We start from the raw sequence: 27,548 nt of genomic DNA, 5'->3' as shown, positions 1-27,548 counted from the left end.
TCCTTCATTACTTATATAAATATAAATATTATAGGACATTCTTTCACAGATTGACTAAGTCCCACGGTAAACTCAAGAAGGCTGGTGTCGCAGGCACTCAGACAACGACATATATCATATACAAATACTTATATCCATGATTCAGGAACAAATATCTGTGCTCATCACACAAATCAATGCCCTTACCGAGATTCAACAGCATAGGTAATTAGGGTAGTTTCCTACTAGTCAAATCAGCTTCTTTTTAAGAACTGTCAAAACGATTTGCTAATATAGAATTACTATGAAATACTGAGGAGTGACGTCACGGTCAATTTATTAACTTTATATTTTTCTCTTTGACTTATTAAATAGAAATTATGTTTAAATATAACTACTGTCTATCATATTTCTCTTCTCATTGTGTGGTACTTTATTTTGTTCAGTACATAAAATATTTTTCCCCTTACTAGCTCGGAAACACGTGTTTTGTCCTTTAATATCAGCGGGTAAAAATTTGTCGACTAGTGGGTAATGTAATTTGACCTTGAATAAGGTCAAATGAACTACTTTAAAATTGATAAAAGTAGGTGAATCTAGTAATAAAGATGATCTAAAACGCATTTTTTGCGTTGTAGTTTCCTCGCTATAGTGAGGGGAACGGTTTTGTGTTACACTCGGGTGCAAGTGTATTATTACTTTTCGTGTGTTAAAAACTCGCAAGTTCAGGATTCTATTCTCGAACCACTCGCTGCGCTCGTGGTTCAACTATAGACTCCTTTCACTTGCTCGTTTTTCAATTCCACACTCGGCGTTAAAATACAAGCCCCCTTGTATAACAAATAACTATTATTTTAAGTATAGGAATCTAGCCCATTATACATTCCAATAATTTGTAATCACCCTATATCCTAAACCTTATAATCCCATTGCCCTCTGACCGTGTTTTGAGACGTCACCCCAACATCTAGTTGTTAACATCGTTGTTGCTGAAGTGCGCGCGCACAGTTACATAAGATTGCGCCGCGTGCGCACGCGACTAGTGCAGCTTAGATTTCATGTCAGTGTAGTGCCTGAAATATGTTATTCGGTTAGTATAAATACAGTACGTATTTTTAATATTACCGCATATTTAATGGGTCAATTTCAAAGCGTTAATGAAATAAAAAATATTACTTCTTAAATTTTCATACAAAGTAATTCAGCACGCAATGTATTGCTACTTTATTTTTGTTCACTACGTCGAACTAGCTGACTTGACTTAAGAACTTTCAATTAGTGCCGCGTCTTCTACTTAGGATGTCAAATAGGTGCACAATTTTTTAAAATTAGTTATGCTTTGGTAGTTAGGACCAAATTTAGCACTAAAATTTGTCTGATTAAATTTTGCGGTAATATCAAAAATACACACTGTATATTTTCATAATTTATGGGATATAGGTTAGGTTTCAGGTGGCAAATTAATCTAATTTATTGCTTTTGGTAAATGCTTGAAAGTGATATACTTTTTATATTTTTTTAACCTGTTTTTTTTTATTGAAGTGATATGTAATTTTGGCGGTAAACCATATATTTATTTATTCTGTTCGAATAATAATTATTTTTATTGATTTATTTTATTTTCACAAGGAAATGAAATTCAATAACAAATTTTAACATAATTATCTTTCTCTCAATATACCTTAAAACATTTTTGTAAATATTTTTTATATACATAGGAATTTTTGTTTCCAAAAACTAAACGACAGTTTATCCTAGACAATAATTAAATTACTTCAAAATTAAACTAAGTCTAATTCCTTGTAACATAACATTATATGTGAGTGTGTTTAGTAAAACGTCCCACTTTGTCGGTTACCATTAAGGCGAGATTTACTTGTATCTTTATATGAATAAACTGACAAAGCTGTTTTATAGCAATCGACAAAGTGGGACGTTTTCCCGTGTACGCTCACATATGCGGTTACACTGAGAGAAATTTGCATTGTGAATTTAACAAGTTCGACTTGTTGCGGTTTATCCGTTTGAATCAGCCAAACGTATGTTTAAAACAATATGTGTCAGGTTGTTTTTATAAAATCGACTTGTTGATTCAAATATATTGCCGATTCAAATGACAAGTAGCTTGTTGTTAGAACCAAAGAGCACGTAGGCGCTATTTTAACCAAAAAACTTGTTGAACGAACATGAAAACTGGTTGTATTTTTTCTCAGTGTACCAGTTGCGTTGCGTAGCTTACCATATACCGGACGTGTCTTTCAATTCTTTATGTTTAAAAACTTTGCCAAAATGTTTAGAGTTTCGGATGAAAGTGTTATGATCGGACATCGGAACTTTTCCTGCAATTTTGCAGCATTGTTGCGTTAAAGGATAAATTAAACCAGCAGGGTTAGCACATGATTGCCGCGAGAGTACGTTGCCGCGAGATAGACTATCCGTCCTTATGTCATTAATAGAGAGCGGATTTCATGTAGCGATTTAAATATTAGTAAGATATGAATAATAATTAATTATTTTTTCTACACACAAAAAATCTATAAAAGTAAAACCCTTTTTGGATGCTTTTGTAAATATTAAACAAAAATAGTAATGATAATAAAATAAATGAATAAAAAAATGTTTGTTAATTTTTAATAATTTATTTACCTATATAAGTTCTTGTAAAAACTTCTATATTACGACTCAAAGAATAGAAAAATGAAAATAATTCGCTTCCTGTATACAAACTCCTTTATTTAGAATGAAATACTTTACTTACAAAAATAACTACATTTAAAGAAAAGAAAAATTACATTTACAAAAAATAACATTAATTTAATCTAATTAGTCAGCGAAGTTAGCGGTGTGCGATGTAGATGCGATAGATTGTAAGACCTTATTATAATCCACATGACATGTAATTTAAAAAATGCACTAATCATATCCATAAATAAAATAAAATAAAAAGCCTGTTTATTCCGAAACCAAAGACCTTAAAAATATAAAAAATAAATTAAAATACTTAAAAAAAATTAATTTGGTTTGGACCCCTTTCGGGTAAAGGCCTCCTCCAGCTCCAGCCATCTGTCTCTGGTTTTTGCCACAGTTGGCCAATCTGTGGCTATTTTGCAGAGGTCGTCCGACCATCTTGCGTTGGGTCTACCGTCTCTCCTCTTGCCACTAGGGCCCTTCCACATGGTAGCGATTTTTGTCCACCTATCTGCGTGCATCCTGGCTACATGACCCGCCCACTTCCATTTTGATTTTAAACTATATTCTAACACATCAATTATTTTGGTTTTCGCCCTTATGTCTTTGTGTCTTATCTTTTCCTTGAGCTTTATTTCCATAATGTTGCGTTCTATAGCCCTTTGGCATGACGTGATCTTATGCCTTGCCTTCTGTGTATATTTCCAGGTTTGGCTGCCGTACGTCATTGTTGGAAGTAGGTACGAGTCTATAACTTTTTTCTTCAGCGTAAGAGGGAGTTTGCTTTTTAGAATTTCTTTCATGCTCCAAAATTTCCATATTAATATTTATCCATATTAATATTTAAATCGCTACATGAAATCCGCTCTCTAAGTCATTAATAGGTACAGTTAGAAGAAGAAGACGTGTGGTCTATCTCGTGGCGAACTCTCACTGCAATCATGTGTTAGGCCTACAGGCATAGAATTCATTATTGTTATCATTAATTAAGAGGAATTTTTGAGTTAGGTACTCTTAATTTTCACCACATAATTATTTTTTGAATTTTTTTCAGCGGCAATGTACTGTAAACATGGGTGTGATGACAGGCAATGACAACTGACAAATGAGTGTGTTTGCATTACATTGCGGGCCGAATTATTTTATATGGATATTTTTTTTATTTAAATTTTAAGAGCGCTTTCAAAAAATCTGCTTGCTCGCATTTCGACGTCGGCGGCGCTGGCGTGCGCCTGTGTGCAGACGCACACTATAACCAGAAGCATAACAATTGTAGCCTGCGGTACAGACATAGCGTGCGATCCTCTTCGAACCAACCTTACGTGCGGCTAGAGCGAAAGGGATAGCATTCATGGTCGGTACCGCCACGCCGTCAATAGCGTTGCGGACTAACCATTATTGATACTTGCGTAAAAACACCACCATAATTATATATTACATATTTGCATACATGATTTAGTGCATAAATACTTGACCTTTTAGTTTAATTATTAAACTTATCACAGTTTTTTTTATTAAAACGTGTGTAGCCTTGGAAGAAATAAATTAAAAAACTTTTATAATATAATAAATTGTGTATATAATATTGTCTTCTGTCACCGCGATAGTTACTCATGAAATATATTTATGGAATCAGATTATATCGCGTATAATGAATATAATCCGTTTTCTTAGTTTTATTTCATTTTGTATATGATATGTTTTCTAGGTTCTTTTCGGTGAAGGAAAGCATCGTGAGGAAACCGGACTTATTCCAATAAGGTCTAGTTTACCCTTTGGATTGAAAGGTCAGATGGCAGTCGCTTTCGTAAAAACTAGTGCCTACGCCAAATCTTGGGATTAGTTGTCAAAGTGGACCGCAGGCTCCCATGAGCCGTGGCAAATGCCGGGATAACGCAAGGAAGATGATGATGTTTTCTAGGTACATATATATAATGGAACTAAGATCGGTTTTCTTTAATTTTAAGTAGTTTTTTGTAATATTTAAAATGTGTTTTTAGGGTTTCATAGTCAACTAGGAACCCTTATAGTTTCGCCATGTCTGTCTGTCTGTCCCTCCGTCCGTCCGTCCGTCCGCGGATAATCTCAGTGACTGTTAGAACTAGAGAGCTGAAATTTGGTACCAATATGTATATCAGTCACGCCGACAAAGTGCAAAAATAAAAAGTGGAAAAAATGTTTTATTAGGGTACCCCCCCTACACGTAAAGTAGGGAGTGATTTTTTTTTCATTTCAACCCTAACGTATGATTTATTGTTGGATAGGTATTTAAAAATGAATTACTGAAATCGTTTTTTGATAATATTAATATTTTCGGGAATAATCGCTCCTAAAGGAAAAAAAAGTGTGTCCCCCCCCCCTTCTAACTTTTTAACCATATATTTAAAAAATATTTAAAAATCACAAAAGTAGAACTTTATAAACTTTCTAGGAAAACTGTTTTGAACTTGATAGGTTCTGTAGTTTTTGAAAAATATGGAAAACTACGGAAGAGCCGAGCGGCTATTTACCAACGCGGCTTTAAAAACCGGCCGAGAGCGTGTCGGGTCACGCTCAGTGTAGGCACTGAGCGTGACCCGACACGCTCTCGGCCGGTTTTTAAATATTATGTTGTTTTAATTGCATGGAGCACAGGAAGGTCCACATCTATGTATTAGTTTTTTGTAAGGAAATACAACTCTACGCTACGCCTACCTGCTTTAGTTGACTGTTGACACACTGAGACAGTGGATGCGCCAGAGTATAAAAGAGTGATTACCATCTCTTGTCAAAGATCTTGTTGAGACGAATCAAACGAACCCAAACACAGAAGAATTTCAAGACCTGGTTGTTGAATACTCTTGACTACCTTCCGGCTTCACCATCAGATCCTGGGTACCATCTCTTGTCAAAGATCTTGTTGAGACGAACCAAACGAGCCCAAACACGGAGTGGTTTCAAGACCTGGTTGATGAATTCTCTTGACTACCTTCCAGCTTCATCATCAGATCCTGGGTACCATCTCTTGTCAAAGATCTTGTTGAGACGAACCAAACGAGCCCAAACACGAAATGGTTTCAAGACCTGGTTGATGAGAACTCATGACTACCTTCCGGCTTCATCATCAGATCCTGGGCACCATCACCTCTTGTCAAAGATCTTGTTGAGGCAAATCAAACGAGCCCAAACACGAAATGGTTTCAAGACCTGGTTGATGAGAACTCATGACTACCTTCCGGCTTCATCATCAGATCCTGGGTACCATCACCTCTTGTCAAAGATCTTGTTGAGGTGAATCAAACGAGCCCAAACACGAAATGGTTTCAAGACCTGGTTGATGAGAACTCATGACTACCATCTGACTTCATCATCAGATCCTGAGTACCATCTATTGTCAAAGATTTTGTTGAGACGAGTCAGTAACCTAAAATGATATTCAATAATAAATAATACTTACTAAAAATATTAGTCAAGTTAATTAGTTAGTTACCAAAGTCGTCAACCCAAGGATCAAAGTTTTCGGTCGCAGTATACATGCAACAGTACAGCCAAACACGCACACAAGTGCGCTTTTGGACACGGCGGGTGCCGCACACAATGACAAAATAACTTCGCGATCGTTGAGCCGCGTGCGGAGCGGACTAACATACGTCCTGCCTCTACAAGCTCTGCCGCGGTACTGACATCGCAAGCGCGCGTAACCGGTAATAAGGAGGCATTTTTAAAAAATCGTCAAAAATATTAAATAGCAAATAATAGAAAACTTTTGCATAAAATCTGTTTGAGTAAGCGTTGCAGATTATTTTTATATTAAAACTACTTCAAAAACACGTAAGTTTTCGAAGAAATTGACACTTATTCTGAGGTGATTTCTGAAACAAATTGGATTCATCATATCCTCATTTACTCTATTCTAAAGCCTTATAACAAAGAAGTAGTCTCAGAAGATTGTAGTACAGGATATACATAATACAAATTTACCACTTGAAGCATTCAAAACTATCCAAATTTTACAAATTAGACGGACTAAGTCAGCACTTTTCGCGGGTTTTCCTAAACATGCACCAGAAAAAAAATCATAATTAATTAAGTGAGTTAGTTTTTAAAAATCCAGTCTCACAACATGTAAGTTAAGAAGATGTCCTAATCGAATCCTGAACTTAATAAATCTTTTAGATGACGGAAAGTGTAGCATTTTGCCGACTAAAACTATCAATTTTACATTATTACGACGTTTTCGTTGAATGCCCTCTTAAGTAAAACTTATCTACCTAATTACAATTCTTATAGCACTAGAACCAGTAAAACCTTAATTAATTTTTATTAAGCAGAAACGTCTGCTAACGATTCTAAACATTTTTTTATTAAAGGAAAAAATTGAATTGGTAAGAGCATTGCACGGATTGCAAAAATGGTGCGGGTTCAAGTCCCGCCGGAAGCGTAAATTTTTCCATTTTTTCCTTTAATAAAAAAAATGTTCAGTAAAACCTTGATATTTTTAAATTTTGCGGTAATATTCAGAATTCACACTGTGTACCACAACTCAGAATCGAAATTTTGAATTGACATCCTTCCGTTCCGATTATACTAAATGATTGATTACCTGTATTGATTACTTGTAGTGATTATGAAGAAATTATGAATCTTATGCCTAATTATAATTAGAGCGAGATACAGTCGTTTACAAAATAAAATGCTTTTCTCTGGGTCGTGAAACTTTCGCCTTTATACATACATACATACAATCACGCCTGTATCCCATGAAGGGGTAGGCAGAGCACATGAAACTACTAAAGCTTCAGTGCCACTCCTGGCAAATAAGGGGTTGAGAAAAAAAAAAAACTGTGACATTGCAGTGACAGGTTGCCAGCCTCTCGCCTACGCCACAATTTAACCCATATCCCACAGTCGCCTTCTACGACACCCACGGGAAGAAAGGGGGTGGTGAAATTCGCCTTTATATTTTCTATAAATTTTTAAGTGTTACTCTATTATGGGTCCATTGATGTTGTCGATGATTCTATGTATATAATATAAGTATGTATTTATCTTTTTAAGTATGTATATCGTCGCTTAGCACCCATAGTACAAGCTTTGCTTAGGTAAGGTGTCCCCAATATTTATTAATTTATTTTATTTATTTTATTCCGCCAAGGTTGAAGGTGAAGACAATCGGCCGGTAGCCCTACATTTTGCCGCCTTTTTAGGGTTCCGTAGTCAACTAGGAACCCTTATAGTTTCGCCATGTCTGTCTGTCCGTACGTCCGTACGTCCGTCCGCGGATAATCTCAGTTACCGTTAGCACTATAAAGCTGAAATTTGGTACCAATATGTATATCAATTACGCCAACAAAGTGCAAAAATAAAAAATGGAAAAAAATGTTTTATTAGGGTACCCCCCCTACATGTAAAGTGGGGGCTGATATTTTTTTTCATTCCAACCCCAACGTGTGATATATTGTTGGATAGGTATTTAAAAATCAATATGGGTTTACTAAGATTGTGTTTGATAATATTAATATTTTCGGAAATAATCCTCCTCTAACTTTTGAACCATATGTTTAAAAAATATGAAAAAAATCACAAAAGTAGAACTTTATAAAGACTTTCTAGGAAAATTGTTTTGAACTTGATAGGTTCAGTAGGTTTTGAGAAAAATACGGAAAACTACGGAACACTACACTGAGCGTGGCCCGACACGCTCTTGGCTGGTTTTTAGTGCCATAATTTGCTTGACCGTCTATACAGATATAACCAATAAAACGTCATTTAATCATTAAAATTAAATAGGGTATAAACTAAATATTACACTATTAAGAAGAAAAAATCTTAAACTATACTTCCTTAAAAAATTAAAAAAAAAAAACTTAAAACCACCCTCCAGTAGAGATGGGTAGGGGTGAGTAAATACTGAGTATTTACCCGTAATTTACTCAAAGCACCGAGTAAATACTCGTATTTACTCATTTGGGTGAGTAGAAACTGTTACCTAAAAATAATTTTAAAAATGAGATTTAAGTAATTAGTCGTGTTTATTTTAACTGTGTGGACATGTTTAAATGATATTTATATTATTAGAAGCTTATGGGAGTCTTAGTTTGTCGAAAAAGAGGTAATCAACAATCAAGTACAAGTTTTGTGTTTTGTATTATATGGACAATAATTTGACGGTTTCTGGATATTTTTCTAACAACGAATTCGAAAGTTATAAAGGTATAAACATTATTTCGGCCTTAATTATCGTTTTATTCCAAAACTGTTCATATTATTAAAAAACTTTTTTAGTAACATTTAATTAATTTTTAAAGACCTATCAGATGATGTATAACACACTGGTAATTTCTGAATTTTATTTTTGTGAAAAATAGTTACATGTATGGAGAGCACGTCTTTAAAATAAAATTCATATAAATTTGATTACTTAACTTAGTAGCCGATAACAAAATACACCAATATTTCTAATTTGTATTTCCATTTCAGCACGCTAAATAGTTTATACCCTCCAATTTGAGTAAAAACGAGTAAATACGGGTATTTTGAGTAAATATTGAGTATTTACTCGATATTTACTCTTGAGTATTTACTCACTACCCATCTCTACCCTCCAGGCCCTGGCCCCTCGGCGACGACAGGTCTGGCGTAGTCGGTAGTGACCCTGCCTGCTAAGCCGCGGTCCCGGGTTCAAATCCCGGTAAGGGCATTTATTTGTGTGATGAGCACAGATATTTATTCCTGAGTCATGGATGTTTTTCTATGTATATAATTATTTATATATTATATATATCTCATCGGGTCTTTTTTAGAGTAAGTTTGCATGCGTGTATTTATATGCACCCAGTGCACCCTTGTTATATGTATGAATGACTGTATGTGTTCTAAATAAATAAAATAAAATAAAAATTATTTATTATTTATTTATTTATAAAATTTGGTTGTAACGAACCGTAATCCGAGAAGTTCCGACTTGATGTTTTATTAACTTTTTATTGTTGACTGACCAAAATCTACGCATTTCGCGTTCTTAATTTTACGCGGCAAAGTCAACTTTGATGTTCATTTTTGAGAAAAATCATATTTTATCGGTCGAATTTTACGGAAGATTGCAACAACTTAAAGTTTTCTAAGAATTCCGACTAACTACAAACCTTTAGTTAATTTTGCGGTTAGGTCAGCATATTTATGTACACTACACCAAAAGATTGGTAATCCCAACCTTTAAGCCGTCAAGCCAGTCCACAAAAGGTTCAGTTGCAAGACAATCCTTGGGCGCGCGCTTGCGCAAAGCCCGCTCACGCTACCACTACACGCGCACATTCACGACTATCCCATACGGGCGACATACATTGGCGCTTTACTACAGATCGCCACCGATTCCAACGTACTGCACCCAGCAATGTAACATAAACAAATGACTATCACAAGAGTATGACATAGAAGTTAAGTTACATGGGTAGGTTAATATTAACAACGCTAGTTAAAATTATACGACGAATCTAATTTGGGAATTTGTGTCCTAACATTAGTTGATGTCATTCAATTCATAATTTGATTAGCCTATGTTTGGGGATAATGAAGGTTTGGCAAGGCTTTTGAGGCCACGGTCACACAACATACATATTGTGGGTTACTTATAAGGTCTGCGCTGTCAGCCATAAAGCTTTTTCTCAGATAAATGTTTTGCAAAATAAATATCTCACTCAGTATGTCGCCGCGAGATAGACTACCCGTCCTTATGTCATTAATACAATTAGACAAGGACGTGTCATTTTGACATTTATCTCGCGGCAGTCATATGCTAGGCCTACTGATGTAGCAATTATTTCACATGTACAAACAAAATACTTAATTTAAAGATTTTTCGAGTGTCTACAGAACGGAGTTAAAAAAAAAAGGACTGACGACATCGCGCAAGTACCACCTCTGGAGTTGGAAAAGTCCATAGGCTACGGTGGCTGCTTACTAGCAGGCAGGGTATGCTTGTTTGCCAGCATGTGGTATAAAAAAAAACTAATTGTTTACTTGGTAGGACAGCAGGTTGGTAACTTTTGCATTTAAGCATAGTCAAGCTCATTGGATGGTTAGAAAATGGTTGGGTGCCATTTGGGTTAGCCATAAGGCCGGTTGCATCAAACCGTCTGTCACCGTTAAAACGTTCGTTAAATTTTATTGTATGGGAAGTTCCATAGTCTTCTGCTGCGTGACGTTGATGTGTCTGTCAAATGAGGTTGATGCAACTGATCCTTAATCGGTTCAATAATCAATTAATCACCGTTTAATAAATCAATAACACTAGTGTCATTACAAATACTATAAGTAAAACGGTTTAATAATACTTAATCACGCAACAATAAATACACTCACATTAATTAATCTAGGTAGTTGGTATTTATTTTTAAAATTACAAATCCACGTAAATACCTACCTAGTAATAACTCTGAAATTAGGCAAAATATAGAAGTATTTAAAAGACTTTTAACTTAATTATCAACTTAGCTACTCAATTTATATTTAAGTCACTCTATATTAGAATGACAGATTCCTAAGCACTTAATTCCTACAGGTGTCAGACGAATGTTACTACTTAAGCCAATGTTTCCAAAACACCCATCTCAGGCTTGACCTGAAGCTAGATAGTCGACAATGGGTGAGTCAGCGCGTGCGCATAAAATTGGGAATGTTTATAAATGCCCTGTGTTATCGTAGTCTAGGCTTAAACATAGTGGAACTTGCGCCGAAGATGATTATAGTCTGTCATTCATTTTGAATAATACCTATTAATTTGCCATTAAGGATTCTAGATTACAAGTCCTTATTTGAGACAATTAGAATAGAATGATGCTGATACGCAATAATGTGTTATTATTCCACATGAATTTTGCAATAAAATGTCAACTTTAATCGTCAATTTTTTGAGTTGACATCTTATTGCAAAATGCATGTGAGATAACACATTATTGCGTATCAGCATCCAGATATAGATACACATATAAATTTTATGCAACTGTCGTTCAAGTCAGGTCAAAAAGGACGAAGGGCGTGAGTAACAATTTGAGGCGAAGCCGAAAATTGTTAATAAAGATGCTACGAGTATTTCTGACTCCGTTAAACACCGTTGCATACAATACTTTTTCTACGACCATGTACTTAGTTTTGGATAGTTTTCTAGAATAACTTTCGTGAAATTAACACTGTTTTTTGTATTTTGCACTGCCAGCGCAGCTGCCCAAAGCCATCCCCTGCCGGCTTACCGCGCACGCGCGCAGTATCGTTATAACAATGCGTTGAAATGGTTATAGAGCAAAACAATGCCTTTTCAATTTTTTCGTTACTGCGTGCGTGCGCGGAAGCCGGCTGGCGCTGGATTATGAAGGATTAAGAGATCTTATTAAAGAACATCACTAAAGCGGTTGAAACAGAAATAAAAAGGCATCAATGAGTTCAGTAACGTTCGCCTTTTCTCCCCATTCAATAACGCACATGTGATTGTAAACAATGGATTACACAATTATACCCAAGTAGTTCTATAAGTGTAGTAGTGCGTCAGTCTTCAGTGACTCACACAAGTCCGTGTCATGAAGGCTTCATAATTACTACTGAAGGAACGATGGTCACTGAGGCATGACTGATCCATTATAATATCAGCCTTCAGCCCTGTACCAATTTGATCTTGATGACAGGGCATTAGTTCTTCAGTAAACATAATTTACTCATTAAATAGCAAAGTGACGTGTTCTTGTATTGGAGATCAAAACTCATTTTGGATTATGGCGTCAGCCAAGTACTTTGCTGACGCGATGGTCCAAAACCAGTCTTGCTGACCTCCAAAACAAGAGTACGTTACTTGTAGTTGGTCTAGAGCGGTTTCGCGCCATTTTTCGCCGACGCCGAGCTAACGGAGATCACCTCTACCTTATCTTCACGAAGATATTGAGGATATACGACAAGCTGGGGACCATTTAAAGTAATTTAGATCCTTAGGCACTGGTCCCACCGCGAGCTAGTAAGCTATGAGCTATCGGCTATAAAAACGAACAAAAGATAGTCGCTCCCGTGCAAATAAAAGAGACACGGCGATATTGATAGTTACTCGCCCAGCGGTGAGCTATCAAAATCGCCGTGTCTCTTTTATTTGCACAGGAGTGTTTATCTTTTGTTCGTTTTTATAGCCAATAGCTCATAGCTTACTAGCTCGCGATGGGACCAGTGCCTTATCCTTATCATACCTCGGCACATGGCGATCGAATATATGAATGAACCGCGTTACGCACACAGTTTAAGCTCCTGTAGGTGAACACGTACCTACTATGCTTTTATGAGTGAGACAGGTCGTCAGGTTGCGTTTTTGGCGCGTTAACTGTGAGGTAACCGAGAGCGGGTGGGAACTTTTAGCGGGGAGCGGGAATGGCCATGCTGTACGATAGTACTCTTTAATATACTGCGTCCTTATTGTCAAAAAGTGTCCCTTAGACGTTTCGTTTATGTTGCAGGAGCAGCATGTCTGCTGCTGCTGGCCGCCGTGCGCGCCGACAACTGGCGCTGGCCCGACAACGCGCGGGCCGCTTCCGTGCGCATTGACACCAAAGTTCGCTTCGTGGACGACGAGAGGTCAGTATACAACTACATATGCCTGGCCCTTGCCCTTTAGTTGCCGAAGACAATCCTTCACCCCCTGTCATCACCAATACGAAACACTACAGTAGCCCTTTTTAACCCCCGACTCAAAAACGACGAGGTGTTATAAGTTTGACGTGTCTGTCAGTTTGTTTGTGTGTGTCTGTCTGTGGCATCGTAGCTCCCGAACGGATGAACCGATTTAGATTTTGTTTTTTTTTTGTTTGAAAGCTGAATTAGTCGGGAGGGTTCTCAGCCATGTTTCATGAAAATCGGTCCACTATTTTGGGGTTTTTTCAAAATTTTAATTTTGTGGTTATTACGTTGGGAAATGATTTTATTTTACGCATGTCATCCGATCCGGCGGAACCACGGACGATGATGGACTAAACTAACCAGTTTAGGGCTGTCTAAAACCACCAAATCCGATCACTATCACTAGTGATGATCCGGTTGATGGCCGCAGGGTCACTATAAGCTTCCGACCACCACACGCTATATAGTAGCCCTGGATCGTAAGAACAATTTGACTTTCGGATGGCGAAGCAATAAGCAAGTATAAGTAAAATGACCTGGCGAGTCGACTGAGTATGGCTGTGTTTAACAGCTGTGCTAAATTTGATAAGCTGCAACGGTATTGTTATACGCTGACTATCTGTGCAAACCTATTACGAAACTGCTCATCTAAGGGTCGCCACCAAGCCGTCCGTTGCCTAGAGTTCGCCATTTTTTTGTACGGGAAATCCATAGACTTCTGCTGCGTGACGTTGACGTGTTTGTTAACTGTGGTTGATGCAACTGGCCCTAAGACGAGGTCAATACCCGTTATCAATGTTTGGTAGTTTCTATTTGAAGAAGGTTGCTATCCGCCGGAAACTTGCATCGAAATGCGCCTTGACCTCACTATTAATTGCATCTTCATGCATTTAATTGTATGCAAAGTGTGGTTTTCCCAGCAACGTCTTCATAATGCATATTGCATAATGAGCTGTTACTTAAGTTTTCATTCCGAAGGTTTTTCGTAAGATACTATTTGGTGGTGGCACTAACTATTTGGTTTGATTTCTTTTAATATAAAAACTTAAAATCGTTAGGACGTTTCCGATTGTTGAAAAAATATTTATTTGAAAATTTTATTTCGTTCAAAAACCCAGGAATTAGAATTTAAAATAAACATGTTAACTACTAGCAGAAAATGAGATGGCTGAATGGAAATTATGTGGTATTTTAACGTAAGAGTATCAAAGAAGACAAACATCTTGTTATCTTTTCTATCATAATTATTTTTAAAATCGGGACTTAACCTAAAGACGTTATACCATTTCAATCACCTGGCGTTTATAAAACTTTGGAAACATTGGAAAAACTAAGCGCACCATAGAAGAAAGGGTAAAGGAGCATATCGCGGCTGTAAAAAATCGTCAGGTCAACAAGTCTGCCGTGGCTGAACATTTGTCAGAGTCAGGACCAAACCACTGGATCGAACTGCATGACCCTAAAGTCCTTACCACGGAACGCCATTTCTACAGTAGAAAAGTGCGTGAAGCCATTGAAATCAAAAAACATCGCAATTTCAATCGGGACGAAGGTTTTAGGATCTGATCCACATGGAATCCTGTCATTAATAAGTGTAAGCGGAAAATAATATCGACAGTCGTTAAATCGAATATCGTCAGTGTTGTGTGTCGACAGAGTAACATCCCTAGTGCGCAAACAGTTCAAGTTGATAATCAAAACCGAGTGCGGGTAGTTTGAAAAACTCGCGCGGCTGTCAGAAGGTGTTGATGTCATTTCAAGCCAGTCTTCTCCGAGACCACGGGTCAACGCCGTCCCTGAAACGCTGGAGTCCCGATTTTAAAAATAATTATGTGTAATAATCGTGAAAGTTTAAATCAGTATCTTTTCTATCGCTTTTCCGATATCGGAGCAGAGGTAGACAAAACGGTTTCGCGATAGTTCAAGGCTGGATGCATTTTCAGATATTAGTACTCCCATAATTACACGTTTAAGGAATTGACGTCAGATCTCTCGCGCAACAAGACAATCCTTCCACATCCGACGTGTATTGTCCGATCCGTATTATCGTGTCTGGTGTATCCGACATTACAATAGTAAAGGATTTTGCGTCAGCTTGCTTTGTTAAGTAGATTCACTTTGAAGATTGGTATAAAATAACTCATTTACTTAGTAACAAGTTATTGGACTACGCTATTTAATGGGCTAATATCTGGGCAACCGAGCTTCGCTCGGTTCTGTTTCGTATCCTTGACATGTGTCGCCATCTAGTTCAAAAATGAATAGTACCTACATCGAGCGAAAGAATTCTCAGCCTTAACAACACAACTACTCCACACGAGATGGCGCGCATTTCGCCACAAAAACTCAAATAGTGTATTTTCTATTCGTTTTAGCCTTGACCTGTGTCGCCATCTAGTGTTTGCAATAAATAGTACTTACATCGACCGAAAGAATTCTGTCTTAACAGTACAACTACTGCACACGAGATGGCGCGCGAAGAAAAACGCATGAAAACTCGAAAATTCGCGTTTTCCGGGACCTAAGGATAAGTTAGACCGATTTTTCACCCCCAAAACCCCCACATAACAAATTTCTGCGAAATCGTTAGAGCGGTTTCCGAGATCGTCAGTGTAAATAAATATATATATAAATAAATAAATAAATAAATAAATATACAAGAATTGCTCGTTTAAAAGTATAAGATTAGAAACCGTAGTCAAAATGACAGAAATATTTATCGTAGAGGTTGGAATGAAATGTTGCCTGCGGTATTTTTGGATAGATGTTCTAAATTTCGTAATTAAGAGCTCCAATAGTTAACAGGAAGCCAGACCCCCAGCCAAATAAGCAATAATATCATACATAAAACGCATTATCCATACTAATATTATAAATGGGAAAGTGTGTGTGTCTGTTTGTTTGTCCGTCCTTCACGGAAAAACGGAGCGACGAATTGACGTGATTTCTTAAGTGGAGATAGTTGAAGGGACGGAGAATGACAGGTTACTTTTTGTCTCTTTCTACCGCGAGCGAAGCCGCGGGCAAAAACTAGTATACCTATATGAGTAAAACATTTACTTAACAGCAATTCCCGAATAGTTTGTACATTTGGATCACGTCTCCGATTTTGATAAAAATTGGTAGGCTGATAGAGTCCATGATGCTGAGCAAGATCCACTAGGTATCCCAAAATGTCCTATGTAGTTTGTATGAAACCTTCCTTTTTTGTTACCAGATTTCTATACATTTTCGGTACCAAAAAAGGAACGTTTCATACAATTTTTATCCAAATCGGAGACGTGATCCAAATGTACAAACTTAACGGGAATTGCTGTTAAATAGTTTGTCATTTAAAACAAACTTCGCGCTCAACACATAAAAATCTAAATCTACGTAATTTTTATTAAAATAAGCTTACTGGAAATACTTAAATTGTCATCAATATACAATTTATCAGCTTAGATTTCATTCAGTCACACATGAGAGCTTTTAGTTGCCTAGATTTGTCTCTAGTCTAGTCAAAGTGGATCGAGTATTATAGAGAGTTACTGTCAAAGTAAAATGTGTAATCACAGTGCATAGACTGCCATCTCTCGACACAAGCTTAAAACTTTTGAACCTCAGTTTTGACAATTTGACCCATATTCTTAGCTTGATACATACATACATACATACAATCACGCCTGTATCCCATAAAGGGGTAGGCAGAACACATGAAACTACTAAAGCTTCAGTGCCACTCTTGGCAAATAAGGGGTTGAAAGAAAACGAAACTGTGACATTGCATTGACAGGTTGCCAGCCTCTCGCCTACGCCACAATTTAACCCATATCCCATAGTCGCCTTCTACGAAACCCACGGGAAGGAATCTTAGCTTGATATGTGTAAAAATGTCAAATATTAATATTAGCGCCATCTAGCCGAGCGTACCCCAAAGGTGTATCGTATCGCCATCTAGCTCACCGTACCTTTTTCTGTATGGTTTTGAGGTACGTTTTTTTCTTAGACTTTATCTGTCTATACGGAATTACAATTATGTCTTTGGTCTAGTTTATGAATTAGTCATCAACATTTTGCCGTCATTCTCACACTTGTAAAATGACAGCCACTCAACCACAGGAAGATAGAAGCGGAAAATGGTTTTGTCATAGTTGGTTCTGAGTCAATAAATTGACTGATAAGGTCTGGCTATTGACGAAACTAACAAAAAACACTTTACACCTGTCATGTGGAGATAACAATACTTTTGTTTGCAAAGTCTTCTCAATACATTGTGATGTTTCCTCACTTTCGTCTACTAAAACATTTTAGTTGCTTCATACACTTAAAATTTTCCTATATTTCGAAATTAGGTTGATCTGTGTAAGGTGTCCCCAATATTTATTTATTATTTATTTATTGGTACGGTTTCAGCATTATCATCATTATTCATGAGATATAACTAATAATAATAAATAATAATTATATAAGAAACTAAGACTAAACTTTAGTCTAAATTATCATCATTATTCATGAGATATAACTAATAATAATAAATAATCTGTAGATCTGCTCGCATCGGTGAACTGGTTACGATTCGGGGACCTCTTCGGAGAAACCGAGGGTTTTGCCTGTGCAATTGCGGACGAAGTTATGATGACGAACAACTACCGGAAATATATCCTGAAGGACGGTACGGTCGACATTTGTCGGGCATGCCGCCGTCCCGGAGAGTCACTCAGGCATATTATTTCCGGTTGTTCTCATCTTGCTAACGGCGAGTACTTGCACAGACATAATCTCGTAGCCAGGATTATTCACCAGCAACTTGCTCTTCAATACGGCCTTGTGGACCGCGAAGTACCGTACTACAAGTACTTACCTGCGCCAGTTCTCGAAAATGGTCGTGCCACGCTCTATTGGGATCGATCTATTATCACTGACAGGACTATTGTAGCCAATAAGCCTGACATTGTGATAATAGATCGACTGCAACGCCGGGCAGTGCTCGTTGACATCACCATCCCCCATGATGAGAATCTCGTGAAAGCCGAGAAGGACAAGTCCAGTAAGTACCTAGACTTGGCTCACGAGATAACCGCCATGTGGGATGTTGAATCAACGATCATTGTTCCGATAGTCGTTTCAGCGAACGGTCTCATAGCGAAGAGTCTCGACCAACATCTTAAGAGACTCTCGCTAGGTGGCTGGATCAAGGGCCAGATGCAGAAGGCGGTGATCTTGGACACAGCGCGGATAGTCCGACGGTTCCTCTCTCTGCGGCCCTAACCACCGGCAGCTTGGGCCCTGCCCCGCTGCTGGCGGCACCCTAGGTTAGGTTTTTTATAATGTGTTTATATGTGTTTTATATTGTTTTGTAAGTGGTTTTGTATTTTACTTTTATATTCATATTATAAACAGCCTAGCCTAAGATTTGAAAGAAATAAATAATCTAAATATATAAAAGAAGAAGCTGACTGACTGACTGACTGACTGACTGACTGACTGACTGACTGACTGACTGACTGACATATCAACGCACAGCCGAAACCGCTGGTCCTAGAGATTTCAAATTTGGCACGTAGGTTCCTTATATGGTGTAGAGGAGCACTAAGAAAGGATTTTCCAAAATTCACCTCCTAAGGGGGTCAAATGGGGGTTCAAAGTTTGTATGGGGAAACAAGATTAGTTTGACTATTTTATTCGAAACTTCACAGGAAGATTCCTTAAGACATATGACTGAATACGTGTTTCAGGTTTTTTGAAAATTTAACCCCTAAAAGGGTGAAAAGGGGGTGATAAAGTAAAAAAATCAATATGGGTATCGTTTTTATGGTTTATCGGGTCGCTGATCACGATAAATACAACGTTTTTAAAATCTAACGAGGCGGAAGTGAAATACCTTCTCCCCTGTTCCGGTGCAATGGGGTTTAAATATCAAAAAAATATATAGAAGAAGATATTGACTGACTGACTAACATATCAACGCACAGCCGAAACAGCTGGTCCTAGAGATGTCAAATTTGGCACGTAGGTTCCTTATATAGTGTAGAAGAGTACTAAGAAAGGATTTTTCAAAATTTGTCTCCTAAGAGGGTCAAATGGGGGTTCAAAGTTTGTATGGGGAAACAATGTTAGTTTCACTGTTTTATTCGAAACTTCATAGGAGAGAACCTAAAAACATATGACTAAAGACGTGTTTCAGGTTTTTTTGAAAATCTAAACCCTAAAAGGGTGAAAAGGGGGTGATAGAGTCAAAAAACTAATATGGGTATCGTTTTTACGGTTTATTGGGTCGCTGATCACGATAAATACAACGTTTTTAAAATCTAACGAAGCGGAAGTGAAATACCTTCTCCCCTGTTGTAGTGCAATGGGGTTTAAATATCAAAAAATATATAAAAGAAGAAACTGACTAACTGACATAATATATCAACACACAGCCGAAACCGCTGGTCCTCGAGATTTCAAATTTGGCACATAGGTTCCTTATATGGCGTAGAGGAGCACTAAGAAAGGATTTTTCAAAATTCTTCTCTTAAAAGGGTGAAATGGGGGTTCAAAGTGTATGGGGAAGAAGATTAGTTTGACTATTTTATTCGAAACTTCATAGGAGGATTCCTAAAGACAAATGACTAAATACATGTTTCTGGTTTTTTTTAAATTTGACCCCTAAAGGGGTGCAAAGGGGGTAAAGTCAAAAACACAATATGGGTATCGTTTTTATGGTTTATCGGGTCGCTGAACACGATAAATACAACGATTTTAAAATCTAATGAAGTGGAAAAGAAATTTTCTCCCCTGTTGTTGTGCAATGGGGTTAAAATATCCAAAATAGCCATAAGTATAGGTTTAGTTTTTATCTTTACTTCTGGTTCAAGAGATTTCAAATTGACACGGAAGTTCCTTAGAGGACCACTAAGAAAGGATTTTTCAAAGTTCAGCTCCTAGCATGATGATTTGACAGGGACAGGGACAGGTACAGGGACAGGTACAGGGACAGGAACGGGATAGGGATAGGGATAGGGATAGGGATAGGGATAGGGATAGGGATAGGGATAGGGATAGGGATAGGGATAGGGATAGGGATAGGGATAGGGATAGGGATAGGGATAGGGATAGGGATAGGGATAGGGATAGGGATAGGGATAGGGATAGGGATAGGGATAGGGATAGGGATAGGGATAGGGATAGGGATAGGGATAGGGATAGGGATAGGGATAGGGATAGGGATAGGGATAGGGATAGGGATAGGGATAGGGATAGGGATAGGGATAGGGATAGGGATAGGGATAGGGATAGGGATAGGGATAGGGATAGGGATAGGGATAGGGATAGGGATAGGGATAGGGATAGGGATAGGGATAGGGATAGGGGAAGGACGGGGACAGGGACGGGACGGGGACGGGGACGGGGACAAGGATAGAGATAGGGACGGGAATAAGAATAGGGATTGGGGTCGGACTAATCGGTCGGCAATCGATATCTAGGCAGTGTAAAATGCAGGTGGCTCAGTGTGAAGGGATTAGTAAGTAGGCATCGGCGAGTATCCTGCATCCGTAATAACTATTGCATTCAATGAACTGTAAGAAGATCGTTGTTTGCTTGCCTTTTATATGTTTACGTTTGCAATAAGTATAAGGAAAATGGAAAAAATTGTAAGCGATAATGCAAGGAAGTACTTTTTACCCTACCGACCATAGCGTCGAGATACTGGCTATGTGGGTTGTATGAAGTTTCCCCAGTATAAATATTTATATAGGTAAAATACAAACATATTCGTACCTACTACCTACGCTGTGGTCGCTGTGTAACAATTCTACAATCATTGCAAGAATTTCTTTTAAAACAATAGTAATATGTGTAAGGTACAGTCAGCCAAAAAAGTGGTTTAAGTACCACTTTTCGATCAATAGAGTCGAAAAGTGGTAAACCACTTTCTTGGCTGACCGTACAGCAAATAGATCAGTTACAATGGCCCCCCAGTCCAGAATTGTCCCGCTTTACCTTAATCGAAGTAATCGCGGACAGATGTACCTACAAAGAAACCTACGGATCCAAATGAAAATCTTATTTTTTGTAAACGTTTCAATAAGAATACTTTTATTACGCGGGCGAAGCCGCGGGTAAAAGCTAGTAATTATATAAGAAACTAAGACTAAACTTTAGTCTAAATTTAGTACTTGGATTTAATTTAGTATTTAGTTAAGTTTTTTTTTGTACCTACTTGCTAATTTGTTAATTCGTTTCTGTGGCAATAAAGAAATTTCAATTTCAATTTCAATTTCAACTATATAGTTCAATCAGTAAACATGTCTTAGAAAAATCATTTTCAAAAGTACCTAGGGTAAAGGCACCAGTAGTCAGCCTCAAATCGAAAATTCTATTTTCAAAGCCGTCTAATTTGATCTCCAATAGACCGATTTGAATGATTCATGTTTTTATAGTCCAAGAATTTAATTAAGTTTAATTTTTGAAAAGAATAAACCTTAAATTATTGTTTGTTTTAGAAATATTTCGTTAAATATAATAAAAGGGCGTTTTTGCTAGTACTCAGCCCCCTGAGCACCAATATACAGCCTACTAAGTACCTAGTTCCCAGCCCTCGGCTGACTAGTGGGTTCTGTGTTCCGTGACCTCAGTACCCAGTGGTCAACCATGGGCTGGATACTGGATTTTTTATGTATGTCAAGCAAATATATTTATAAGTGCATAAATATTTAAGGGTTATTGATTTATAGACTTACGTAGGTACCATTTGAAAACAAAAAGAAGTCTTAAATCCTATAGTAAGCCGGGGAGGCTGACTTCTGGAATTGTGACGTATTTCCTTAAACCCAGTGGTCAGCCGCAGGTGGCTGATTATTAGATTTTGTGTAAAAAAGTAGTTTCCAATAACCAACCCCCTTAAAAATCTGGTTTTCACATACATTTTTATTATTTTTTTACTTTATTCAGATAGTTTAAGTATTAATTAAGCGAAAAAAGTTCTTCTTCTTTAACCAAGAAATCATAATTTGGCTGCGAACATCTTAGCAAACTACCATGTGACATTCTAAAAAAAAAATGGCGAAAGCACATAATGCTTCATGTCAGAAGACTGCACCTCTTTGAAATTATTTTGTGCTTAATTCTTGAAATAAATTGTAAATCTTGAGATATTTTACAATTGCAATTTAATCAATCTATGATTTTATCAAATTTTTACACGAATTGGACAAAAACTTTGATAATTACAGCCCGAAATGTACAAAAAAGGCTGACTACTGGCGCACGGCTGGGCACTGGTGCTTTTACCCTACATTGTATTGGTTTAGTACATAAACGAAAATACTGTTTTTCTTCACTGGTCTGTTTTTGTGCGATGGCAAGCTACCACTGCCGCCCGAAACACCAGAAAATTTTCTTGAAGGTTTGAAGGTCGTATTGATCAGGAAATACCGCTGGCGACACTCCATTCCACAGCTTAGCTGTCATCATCATCATCAGCATGTCAGCGCTTTATCGCCCACTGCTGAGCATAGGCCTCTCTTCTAGTACGCCATGTATCCCGGTCCTGAGCTAGTCTCATCCAGTTGTGACCCGCAACCTTGCGGATGTCGTCCACCCAACGAGCTAACGGATGCCAAGCTTAGCTGTGCGAGGCAGGATGTTTCTGGAGAAACGCACAAATGAAGACTGCCAGCCATCTTAGTGATAGTGATATTGACGATGTTACCGTTTACCGTTAAAAAGCTACTGAATATCTTTGCTGTTCTCTTTGTGTGCTTTGTTCGACATTCCATAAAACCCCAATTATGTACCAACTATTTTATCGATATTAACAATCGAGCAACGCTATTTTTTTATTTTATATTTATTGGTTTTCCAACAATTGTTTACACCAGTATTGACATAAATACAAACATTATGATTATGATCGCTAAGCGTAACAATTACTTAAAGGTAAACACCACATGCATCAAATCAATTCATAAATGTATTTATAAATAGGTAAGAGCTATGCTATAAGAGCACTGCAATGTCACAATTTCGTCTTCATTCAACCCCTCTTTGCCAAGAGTTGCAGTGAGACCTGAGTGGTTCATGTGCTCTGCCTACCACTTTATGGGATACAGGCGTTATTATATGTATGTATGTATATACATAAAACTTCTGGCATTAACTCGGTACTATTACATTATGTATCACTAACATATGTTAAAAGTATTATTTTTAGCCAAATAGGATCGGACCGAATTTTTAAACTGATGTGCAGAGTCGAAGTGTATATCCAGTACTTGGCTACAGCTATTTACTACCTTACCAATTAAAGCAACAGCGCAAGAATTGCATAGTCTTCCTACGGTTTCAACATTTGGCGTTCAGGGAATTCCCAAATAACATTACACCTTTCGTTTTCACTGATCCATGACCGTGTTACTCCACTCTTAGAGTAACCATTACTACACTCTACAAATATAGAGCAAAAACTATTACACACGCTTCCGCAATCGGCAAAAAATGGTGAACGCAATTTTGCCCCTGGTCATGGGTCACATTGTCGTACACAACTGACTAATAGTAGAACTTGTTGCAAAGTTGTAAGGTTTACATTGGTGCAATTAACCTCGTGGCCCACTGTATTAGTTGCCAGTGTTTATAATTGGAATTAGTTCATTTGTTTAAGAACGTAATTAGACAAAAGAAGTGTTCGAAAATTATATTTAGTTTTCGAAAAGTTCTAATCTAATTAAAGATTCCAGCTTGGGTGTCGTAGGAGATCCAGCTTTATGATACATAATGTAATGAAACGTTGTGATTATTACTATAATTATTGTTTTTTTAACGGTTTGTAATGCCTTAAATAATATCCAAGGTCATATCGTTGAGTTCCGCTTGAGTACATCATTATTATGCCAATTACATTAGTAGACACTGACTTCAATAAATGATTAGTATAATTATGTAATTGTTGAACTTTATTTTACGGAATGAACAAATTCAATTGATATATAAATGGGACCAAAGAATAAATTTGCTTCACCATAATTATGTCATGGCCGTCATTGCTACCGAGTCATGTAACGAGAGCAGATGAAAAAAGATGCAAATCGCTAAACTAACATCAATTGTCTGATATTCCAGACGACCGAACAAAGTGCAAGCGGACGAGATCAAGCCTCCAGTGGAGACCGAAGGGTTCTACAACCGTCCCGCGGACGGTGCTGCGTCTGGTCGATATGCGGTCTCAACTGAGATTCATCCACAACGACTCACGGCTCATGACCTTGAGCTGATGAAGCTCGTCAGGTGAAACACAATCTCTAACTCTCACTTTGTCACTCTCCCAACGTTGCAGAAGACAGCGTCACAGTCGGTCTCATTCATTTGTGTCAAGAATTTCCAATAATATTTGTTTGTGGTTCCAGGCCCCAGCAGCAGCATTATTCGGACGGCACCCTGGACTCGCTGCAGTACTGCAAGTGCGTCAGCTCGCTCACCTCCTCCTGCCACACGAACGCCAACTCCGAGGTATTTGTCCAAGGAATTTATCATAAAACATACTTAGAAAACAAACAAATCAAGAGTGAACAGGCATCTTCTGGGCAAGCTCACTCCATCGTAGGCCACGTCTTTGCCTTTGGCTAGTCTGTGGCCAAGAGTAAGCCCATTTATAAACTAAAAAAAGGATACGTTATAGATTACATACATACATTAGTAAAGTGCGAAATGTCTCGAGTTGCATTTCGATCGACACGTAGCGTAATCGATTGTCACTCCCGGCTGGTTATGTACAGTTCATCCATCTGTGTGGACAGTTCATCCACCACAGTTCATCCACCCGCTGGGTGGACAGCGTCAAAAAGGCTTGCCAGGGATTAACACAGGCGTCTATTAAAACTGCAGAAGACCGTGTTGAATGAAGAGCTTTAATGCACAAAATAACGACCTCATATGGTCGTGACACTCGTGACCCTCAGCAATGAGGAACTGAGGAAGAAGAAGATGTAAATTTAAGTTATTTCAACATTTATGAAATTTTACGTTTGTCCTCTTTCAGAGAGCGTGTCCTACCGGGCAAAGCCTCTGCTGCTACAAAAGACCGAATAGAAACCCACACAACAGCGATTCAGGTAGTACATTTTAGAATAAGAGGTATTATGACTGATTCATATTGAATTGTATTTTGATTTGATGATAATGATGGTGGTGCAAGACATGAGCATTCTTTTTGCGAGAATGTTTGATGATAAAGTAGATTGCTTAGTAGAAATCGTGTCAAGCAATATGATATATGTTATAATTCTCTTTTCAGGGATTTTTAGTGAATTAGACGATGAGCGGCCCATGCTCCTCCCAAGCCACGAGAGCAGACCCGGGCTCTTCGGGGCCCCCGACGACGACCTCATCGGAGCCCTGAAGCCCGCTGTCAACGGGTACCAGCAAGGAGGGGAGTACCGTGGCCTACTGTTTGGACCTGGAGGACCCACGGGAATTATAGGACCGCGCCGACGAGAAAATAAAGTCTATGTGGGACCAACCAGCCCCACTGGGCACATAGGACCCGGATTGAACAAGCAAGTGTTGGTCAGCCCGGAAGGACCCACCGGCGTTATTGGTCCTACTCGCGGTGGAAGATATCAAGATGAAAACCGCCCTGGCGTTCTAGTCGGACCTGATGGACCTACAGGTGTTGTTGGCCCCAATCATGGCGATAATCAACATCACCATAACAAGTATCCTGGCGTTTTAGTTGGGCACGATGGACCTTCAGGTGGGATAGGTCCAAATTACGTCGACAACAGAATTAATTCCAACCAGCGCAATCCTGGAATATTAGTCGGTCCAGGTGGACCGACCGGTGCCATCGGGCCTAACGACCACGAGAACAGTTTAGCAGGGAATCAGCGTCATCCAGGAGTTTTAGTCGGTCCCAATGGACCCACGGGTGTTGTTGGTCCAGGACATCGAGACGACAGAGATTTCACCACACAAGGCTTTAACCAACATCCCGGTGTATTAGTGGGTCCTGAAGGTCCCACTGGTCACATAGGCGTGCCTCAAGTACTCGTCGGTCCGGGAGGGCCAACAGGCGGCATCGGGCCGAATCACAAGAAAGGTGCGTCTGAAGGTTCGGAAAGCGCGCAAGTTTTGGTAGGTCCGGGTGGTCCTACTGGGATTATAGGGCCGGGCGGCAGGCGGGGACGGTGGCAAACGGGACCGGGTATTCTCATCGGTCCGCGTGGCCCCACAGGTATTATAGGCCCCGGACAGCGGCTGCTCGTGGGCCCCGGGGGGCCTACTGGCGTGGTGGGTCCCCGTGGAGGCCGCGGGTACGGTGGCTACGCAGGCTACGGTGGGTACGGCTTCTAGTGTCTGTGATAATCTAAGTGACTAATAACACTTAATAATCCATGTGCGCGAGTGTTGTATAAATATTAGTGTAGCTAACGAGCCATAACGCTAGTGACGACGGACGCTTGCCATACGCTTGTTGAAGGCTTAGTTGAAGATTTAAATTAAGGAATTAATTCTTGCAGGGTGTCCGAAAAGGAAGGTTTATCGGCAGAGAAAGATACAGAAGTGGGCATGATGAATAAATGTATTTACTTATGTTGCTTTTCATTTTGTCGTAATCCAATTGAGGTATTGATTTCTCTTAGATGACAAAGCTAGGCTTTGTGTCGTCTTGTGCAGGTGATTCTAGTGACCGTACCTAAGACTTTATTTTCAAAGGAATCATCATCCTCCTTGTGTTATCCCAAGATTTGGCTTAGGCACTAGTTTTTACGAATGCGACTGCCATCTGACCTTCCAACCCGAAGGGTTGGTAAAAGACCTTATTGAAATTAGTCCGGTTTCCTCAAGATGTTTTCCTTCACCGAAAAGCGACTGGCAAATGAGCATTTCTTTTTTTTTTTGCCACAAATTTTTTTTTATTGTTTTAGGGAATTTTAGGTCAATTGTACTCAGAATCACGAGTACTTTCGATCTCACTGGGAGACAAAAAGTGTCCCAGAATTTCTATACATTTTTGTTACTTTCCTCTTTTGTTACCCCATACAACATGTACGGAAAATGGTAACAAAATAAGAAAAAATCGTATGGGACAATTTTTTTAACTACTAGGATTGAAAAAGCTAGTAATTCTGAGTAGAAATAGCATTTTTTTTTTTCAAAAATATCACACTTCATAAAAGTGGCAAAAAAAAAGAAATGCTCAAATATGAAATGAAATTTCGCATATAAATTCCGAAAAACTCATTGATGCGAGCCGGGGTTCGAACCCGCGACCTCCGGACCGAAAGTCG

The 27,548-nt window shown here is 38.4% G+C and overlaps 2 protein-coding genes across 7 annotated transcripts in view; one reads left to right on the top strand and one right to left on the bottom strand.

Moving 5' to 3' along the window:
- LOC125229330 overlaps nucleotides 1-27,548 on the bottom strand; it is a 74,416-nt gene that overhangs the window by 37,903 nt on the left and 8,965 nt on the right. The gene's annotated exons all lie outside the window — the stretch shown is intronic.
- Nucleotides 954-26,850, top strand: LOC125229332 (collagen alpha-2(I) chain-like). Of its 2 annotated transcripts, XM_048134148.1 has the most exons (7): nucleotides 954-1,069; nucleotides 13,134-13,251; nucleotides 24,382-24,546; nucleotides 24,666-24,768; nucleotides 25,298-25,370; nucleotides 25,553-26,356; nucleotides 26,778-26,850. In XM_048134148.1, exons 1-7 carry the CDS (start codon nucleotides 1,060-1,062, stop codon nucleotides 26,828-26,830), a joined length of 1,326 nt encoding a protein of 441 aa, XP_047990105.1. In that variant the 5' UTR covers nucleotides 954-1,059; the 3' UTR covers nucleotides 26,831-26,850. The 2 variants fall into 2 exon arrangements, with proteins under 2 accessions (XP_047990105.1, XP_047990104.1); XM_048134147.1 differs by having other exon boundaries at nucleotides 955-1,069; nucleotides 25,553-26,844.

This window comes from Leguminivora glycinivorella, chromosome 9, assembly GCF_023078275.1.
Source record: "Leguminivora glycinivorella isolate SPB_JAAS2020 chromosome 9, LegGlyc_1.1, whole genome shotgun sequence".
Lineage (NCBI taxonomy): Eukaryota > Metazoa > Arthropoda > Insecta > Lepidoptera > Tortricidae > Leguminivora > Leguminivora glycinivorella.
The sequence above is the reverse complement of the archived record's forward strand: the minus strand, read 5'-3'. Positions and strand labels throughout refer to the sequence as shown.

What these genes read in the sequence shown, in the direction of transcription:
- LOC125229332 (XM_048134147.1), top strand. An exon ending in GAGCTGATGAAGCTCGTCAG is followed by an intron (nt 24,547 to 24,665) that starts GTGAAACACAAT and finishes TTGTGGTTCCAG; the next exon opens with GCCCCAGCAGCAGCATTATT. An exon ending in ACACGAACGCCAACTCCGAG is followed by an intron (nt 24,769 to 25,297) that starts GTATTTGTCCAA and finishes GTCCTCTTTCAG; the next exon opens with AGAGCGTGTCCTACCGGGCA.